Raw genomic sequence first — 7,376 nt, 5'->3', positions numbered from 1 at the left:
TCACTGTGGTGGTTACAGTGACATCATGCAGTTTGTGTTTTGACCTCCAAAAGGACCACAAATCAGTACAGACAGAAAGCTCTATTCACACTTTGCTGCCATCAGTAATAATTCTTCAAATATAGTCATCAATGTTTGAGCAGTTATGATATCAGGGATAATCTAGACATGTGTGGCAATACTGAAAATGTCACATGACACGCCTTAAACATCATGTGATCCACTCTCAGTCAGCACTTTCATTCATGACTCCAACATGTTGAAATGAGCTTTGAAGAAACGTCGGTTTAGTGCTGAAATATTCAAACGCTGCATGAAGAACAACAATGCATGTGTGTGTTTCAAACAGGAAAAAAAGCAGAAATAAAACACGGCCTGCCAGCAGACAGTGTTTCAATTCTCCTGGGTGTCCTCAAACGCCTCTTTCCTTCCTGCTCAAATTTACTTTCACTTTCCTGAACTTCGTGGAGTGGAGCTTGTTGTTGGTGTGTGTGTTTGAAGAAACTGTAAGTTTGCTTTGTTTCCTCTTTTAACAGTTTGTTTTAAGGAATTTTACTGTATGTTCTCATGTTTGATTTCTTCACACAACAAACTGTGTGTTTTCTCCATTAAAGTCAGTCTGTAATGTTTTTCAACGAGGCCGAGTGTGTCCGCCATTTTCTCTCTGTGTGTATACGGGCCTGTCTCAATATGCGTACTTGAGAATTGAGAAAGGTCGTAAGTGTGAATCAGATCAAACTCACTAAATGTGGTCTGAGCTCGGCCAGAGAGAGTAGTTCCGATGTTTATATTTACATGGACAGCAGGAGAGAGAGAGGGAGCAGACTTTGTAAATTAATATTTTGTATAGATGTGTGTTAGATGCATATTCAACATGTCGGTCGTAAAAATACTACGTCACAAACTGTTGGCTCCGCACCAACGGGGACAAGTGTTACAAAACAACAAAATATATTGTAGTTTACTAAAACTAAACTCAGAAATAAATAATCACTGAGATCATTTAAAGATATGTATGTAGCTGCCACAATTGTAATGCTAAGTTTTCACCCTGTAGCCCTTTGTATCAGACACAGCAGGGACTTTTTAAAGTGTTGTTTAAAGCAGACGTAGCTTCGATTCAGCAGGTCGGTTAAAAAGTATCATGAACTGATGACTCTACGCCAACAGACCGTTCACACTGAAACAAAAATGGAGGATAAAACAGTTTTTACATTTCTCAGCCTGAACAAATTAATTATAGTATTACATTTAAAATAGTCTGTTAATAAATCAGAACATCTAATGATGCTTCAGTCACAATTTTTATATTAATAGTTTAAGTCAGACACAAAGCTGTGATGTTAAAAAAAATTCTTGATGATATCTATATCTATCTAATAGGGGTGCAACGATACACAAAATTCACAGTTCGGTACTTTGGTGTCACGGTTCGATATTTTTTCGATACAAAAAAAATGTTCATGCCTTTTTTATTTGTCATTTATTAAAATTATAAATATATATTTTAACTCAAAAGTACAGTTTTTAAATTTAATGTTGCTGAAACAACAAAGTAATAAAAAAATAAATCTATCTGATTGAGAAATCACTCCTCTTTGGAAAAGAGAGTTTATTACAGAGAAATGGCTCTTTCTAAAATAAAAGCTATACTATACTCCTCTTCTGGGGTATAGAGATTGAAAATGTGACGTCATTCAGGGGTAAAACTGCAAAGAATTCTGGGAACTCGTGGCAAGAGGTACTAGCGCACGCAGGCTTTCAATTGAAATCAGTTACACAGCGATAAAAAGAAACACAAAAAATGGCAAGAAGCTGTTGTATTATTAATTGCAATAGCCGGTAGCATGACAGCCACGGGAAGCCGACGGGTAAAGAGATCGGTTGTTATCAGATTAGGTCGTTGAAGAGAAATTGCTCAAGTCATGTTTCCGAAGTAACAAAGAGGCGACGGATGGCCTGGATTGCAGCCATTCAAAGACCAAATATAACGTCCCAGAACACTCCAGCTCACATGTTAGTCTGCTCCAAGCATTTCCACAAAGGTCAGTGTTTTGTAGTAGTTAATACGTCATTTCCCATAACATAATTGGTAATATAGGCTACAAGCAAGTCTGGCGCTGAACAGAAATTGTCGCGCTATGCTCCTTTGTTTGTTGTGCATAAATAGTGAATTGTCCTGACACAATATTGCATTTGAGGAATCACTCATCTTTGGAAAAGAGAGTTTATTACAGAGAAATGGCTCTTTCCAAAATAAAAGCTATACTATACGCTTCTTCTGGGCTATATTCTCAGCAGCATATTAAACATATCAAGTCCCCATAAGGAGAATCATGTGCTAACGGCTGTCTAAATGACTCGGGTAAAGTTTGTAGCATGCCTGCTTGTTGTTTTTCTCTGCTTCCACTTGTCTTTGCACGAGGATGATGTCGGCGTAAATATGCAGTCATATTCGTTGTGTTCCCACTAGTGCTGTCAGCATTAATCTGAAATTAGGTTAACGCCACAACACGGCAAATCTCCGTTAACAAGCTACCGCGGATCGCCCCGTGCGTGGGGCTGGACGGCCAACACGTTAACGAGCAAACTGCACTAACACACTAGTTCCCACCCATGTAATTGAGCATTGCTGGCACATCTAACATACTGTTTTACTTTAGTCCATGACGCGCTTACCTTCACGGTCATACTTCACATGAAAACCAAAATAGTTCCAAATGCCAGATCTGAATGAGGGTGGGGGAGGTTCAATTTGCCATGTTGCAACGAGAGCTTAACTTCTGTCTGGCTAGTTTGCCCTGCGCTCAGTGAATCTGTGTTCAACTACTCCGCCTAGGCTGCACTGTCGAGCGCAGATCCACTGAGCACTCAACACAGACAGCACCGTCAGAAGGAAAGTTGATAAAATAAATTAAAAATGCTGTATTGTTCGATACATATGCGTACCGAACCGAAAGCACTGTATCGAACGGTTCAATATCGATACGAGTATCGTTGCACCCCTAATATATATATGTACAGGACTACTAAATTAAAGCTTATGTGTTCCAACTGTAGAAAATAGAAATAATTTTGGTCAAATTGCAGATGTTACAGATGTTTTCTATATTCAAGTATATATATTTTATTGTGAAACAGAACAAATAAACAATTTTGCACAAACAAACATGTAGATATTGTACCAAGGTAAACTGTTTTCTCTCACTGTAGTGAATATGAACTCAAACTTTGATTTTTAACAAATTAAACTTTATGGTGACGTGTAGGATGAACAGTTACTTTGACATTTGATTACAAATGAGTTATTCTGCTCTTCAGAGTTTTGAACCAGTTTGGATCACTTTGAGTAGAAAAGGAGGTACTTGTCTCAATACCAAACGATGCCACAAACGATTGTTTTGATAGTCGACTAGTCACCAATTATATTTGCGATTAGTCGACTAAACTAAGTGTTTAAGGTATGTGCTAACTAAACACAAAGACAAGATGATAGTTTATTAAATTTTAATGAAATTTGCAGATTATTTCGGTGGAGTTTAATAAACTCAGCTGCGTGCTGACACCGGACAAAATAATAATTAATAAACTCCTTGCTATCTAAAATATAACAGGACACTGGAGTATATTCTCGAGCATCTCACACTTCTGATAATCAGTTGTCTGCTTGACATTTTTTCAGCTGTGTAAAAACTATAACTTTAATCTCAGCCAAACCGATTTACTCGGGAACAAATAAAACACTAAAAAAAGCCAAACAATATAATTTTTAAGTTATATATCATGTTTAACCTGGATAGCGAAAGTCGGCAGTGGGTTTGAAAACGATTTGCCGGGAATCCGGTGTTCTCACAGGCGCTAGTGATCCTTGCCCCCGGCTAGCTATCGAGCTGGTGGGTAACAGATGTCTCCGAAAACGTTTTGAAAATATGTCGTGTCTTGATAAACTGAGCAGATATTTGAGGTTTACACAGCTACATTCTCGCCTGAAAACGTGTTAAACGTTTATTTTGTGACGTTTATTTTGCGCTATGAATTCTGGGACACAGCTTCTTCTTCTTCTTCGGGGTTTAACGGCAGCTGGCATCCGTGTACATGCAGTGCTGCCATCTTCTGTTTCAGTCCGTTATTACACGCTTAAATCCTACTACTTATTCCTTCGTCTTTTGGGATCTTACAAAGCTTCACGTGACGCGTCGACTATTAAATTAATCGTCGACGATTTTGATAGTTGACGTAATCATGACTAGTCAACTAATAGCAAAGTGTTGATTTTAACACTGATGCCTTTTTCTGGGATGTTTAGTGGTAATTAAGAATATGAAGAAAGATACAAAGGAGGCCTACTTGTTTTTTACTTTCTTTTTTTTCACCCTAATAAGGATAGTTTTATCCCTTTATGTTCTCAGTCCTTCTGAATGTGATTCCTCATCTTCAAACATGAGTCTTTCAACTCCGCAGATTGTGACAGTTTTACTTTGCTGTGTTAAAATCCCAGGATAAGAAACATGTGAGGCTCAGCTCTGAGATCCACAACCAGATCATGTCTGTTAGATTTTGTCTGGATCTTAAAGCTAAAATCAGATTTGAAACCAGTTAACTGAAATAGCTGTTCACATTTCATTCACACAGACATCAGAATCAAACACACAAAAATCCAAATTCTGCTGCTGATGTTAAAGCGTGTTTTCCGTGTCTGAGGACAGAGAGCTGCTGAACATGTTGCCATGTTAGTATCTGGAGTATCCATGGAGAATGCACTGAATCAGGTTCAGGGAAATGAGTAGAGTAATTTCCAAACAGATAAATTCTGCGGGGATGTTTGTTCTAAATGAAATAGAGGATTGAAAGGGTTATTTTGAACTTTGAGTCATATAAAATTATTCCCGTAGTCCCAGAATAAAAATAAGTTTTTAACATTTAAATGTCAGCATATTTGAGTGGAACACTCTAGTTTGTTTCTCTAACATATTTAAAAATGCCTCAGTTGACCACAGATATCCTGCTCAACTAGAGCTGAGAGCATCTAGAGCATGGCTGCTGGTCCACAGTAACTGCTGTCAGACTGACACATCTGTTTGACCATAAGCAGTTATGATGTCAGCAGCTGTTGGAGGTTGGAGGTCTTTATAATTACAGTGCAGGTTGGATGCATAGCTGTAGTAAAGAACTGAATTAAACCTGGTGGCTTTTGTCTGATTAAAAATCATTTGTTACAAATATTGGATCTGCTTCAATAGGAAGTAATTATGACAACAACACAAAGGTTGTTAGATTCTTTATTCATGCTGACTTAATTAAATGAAACAAAACTATTATATTAAATTACTGAAAACATTAACAGACAATTAGACATGGGTTATCAGGTACATCAGCAGGCGAAGAGACAGAATAAATGTGTTAGAAATAAATCAAGCATTGATGAATGTAGTACTTTCCAAATATGTTTTAATCAGGTTTAATTAAAAAATATATAATCACTTTTATATAGTGTATTTATATATAATAATACCAAATAACAGTTATTGGTTTCTGTTTGTGCACAGACATGATTTAAGTCAAAGCACACATGTCGTTCTCTCTCTCTGTGTCCAGCTTTTTGATCTCAGCTGTCCCTCTGATAGACTCATTTCTAATTGTGTCTCTCCCAATGAAAATCTTACCATCTTTATCTCTGCCACCTCTCGCTTTTTTGCAGAGGGGAGACAGTACTGAACAAAGCGCTTTAACTCATAAATATCTCCCCCCTAATTAAATTAAAACTACACAGTAAGACAAAAAAAATAGCCAACAACAGAAAATAAACTCTTGTTGTGAAAATCTGCCTTCTCCACCTTCCTTTTATTTATATTCCTTTTTTATGGCAGCTTCCTCTGCCTCACACTGCTGTCTGACTGCATGTAGCTGAAACTGGGATGAAGCAGGAAAGAAGCAGCTGATATTTGGACAGCACACATGAGAGAAAGGAGGGTGGCTGTAGCTCAGGTGGTAGAGCAGGTCATCTACTGATCGGAAGGTTGGTGGTTCGATCCCTGGCTTCCCCAGTCTGCATGCCAAATATCCTTGGGCAAGATACTAACCCCAAATTGCTCTCCGATGCATCCATCGGAGTATGAATGTGTGTGTGAATGTTACCTTAGAAAGCACTTAGAAAGATGTGCTTGTGTGAATGGGTGAATGTACAAGTTGTGTACAGCGCTTTGAGTGCTCAGAAAGAGTAGAAAAGCGCTATATAAGAACCAGTCCATTTACCATTTCAGTTGATGTGCACATGAATGTTTTGTGTTTCCTCTGCAGGTGAAGGTAGAAAGTGTGTGTGAGCTGATGTGGATGTGAATTCAGCAGCATGGATCAATGTGAGGGCAGAGAGGAGGGAGTGCCTCCCTCTAAAACCACTCTGTGTGGGGAACATGAGAGCCAGACCAAAGCTCAGAGGTGAGATGACCATCTCTAACTGTCCATGACTTTTCTCCATGTCACAGCGCAGCACTCACATTACTGCTCCATCATTACTCACAGCAACCAACCTGGACCTCCAACCAGCTGTGTGTCCTTTAAGAGTGACCAGTCTAAAGGGAATCCCATTAACTTTACAGTCCAGCCTCTGTCTGCTGCAGAGAGGTGAGCTGTTAGTAACATGAACTCTTTGATTTAACTGCTTGATGATGCTGGATATAAACAGTTTAAATGGGATTGAGGGAATTACGTGTTTGCACTTCAAACACGTAATTCCCTCAATCCCAAACTGTCTCTATAAATGGACTTGAAACACTGCATGCACAAAGGCTAATATGTATCATGGAGCTCTGATCTAAAACACAGTGGTAGATTTAACTCTTTCTCTGAAGCTGGTTTTAAGAAAAAAAATGACCTTGTTTTCTGCTTAGCCGTCACACATTTACATTTATTTACATTGATTTACATCCCTGATAAACAGAAGTCTCACTATCTGTTTATCTCCCATTACAATGGCCTCACTATGTGTGTAGAGCATAAGGCCCATCTGTAGTGCACAGGCATACATTTAAGTGAGAAAGTGACATTACTATTACTAATGTGATATGATTAAAATATGTGATTAATACATTAGAATCACATTAAAACAAACATGGAGATTTCTTTTCTAACTACTTTACATCAACACTATTGCATATCCAAAGAATTCACAATGTGCATCCTCTCTATAGAAAAACAAGTCACACCTTTATGGTCATCTTCACTCTCACTATCATCTTCTCTTCATCTGAGTCTCCACCCTTTGTTCAAAGGAATGAACGTTATAAAAGAAAACACAAAATATGAGATCATATACAGAAAATAAAGCAGCATCAGTTGTTCATCTGCAAAAGGAAATTTAAACTTTAGTTACATCAAGG

General features: G+C 38.0%; 1 protein-coding gene across 3 annotated transcripts in view; it reads left to right on the top strand.

Moving 5' to 3' along the window:
- The first annotated feature begins 273 nt into the window (after positions 1–273).
- The window catches only part of LOC146521409 (protein NLRC3-like), a 32,892-nt gene continuing 25,789 nt past the window's right edge, over positions 274–7,376 (top strand). For 2 of the 3 annotated variants that reach the window (XR_014873303.1, XM_085154931.1), the window contains exon 1: positions 6,502–6,621. Coding sequence is in view for 1 of the 3 variants with exons in the window: in XM_085154930.1 (XP_085011056.1) it covers positions 6,347–6,435; positions 6,520–6,621 (191 nt within the window). In the remaining 2 variants the exon portion in view is untranslated. Of the gene's footprint in view, positions 507–6,297; positions 6,436–6,501; positions 6,622–7,376 lie in introns of those variants that run through there. The other variant, XM_085154930.1, reaches the window with a different exon arrangement.

Source organism: Neolamprologus multifasciatus, chromosome 3, assembly GCF_963576455.1.
Source record: "Neolamprologus multifasciatus chromosome 3, fNeoMul1.2, whole genome shotgun sequence".
Taxonomy (NCBI): Eukaryota; Metazoa; Chordata; class Actinopteri; order Cichliformes; family Cichlidae; genus Neolamprologus; species Neolamprologus multifasciatus.
Note: the sequence above shows the minus strand (reverse complement) of the source record. Positions and strands in the feature narration are given on the sequence as shown.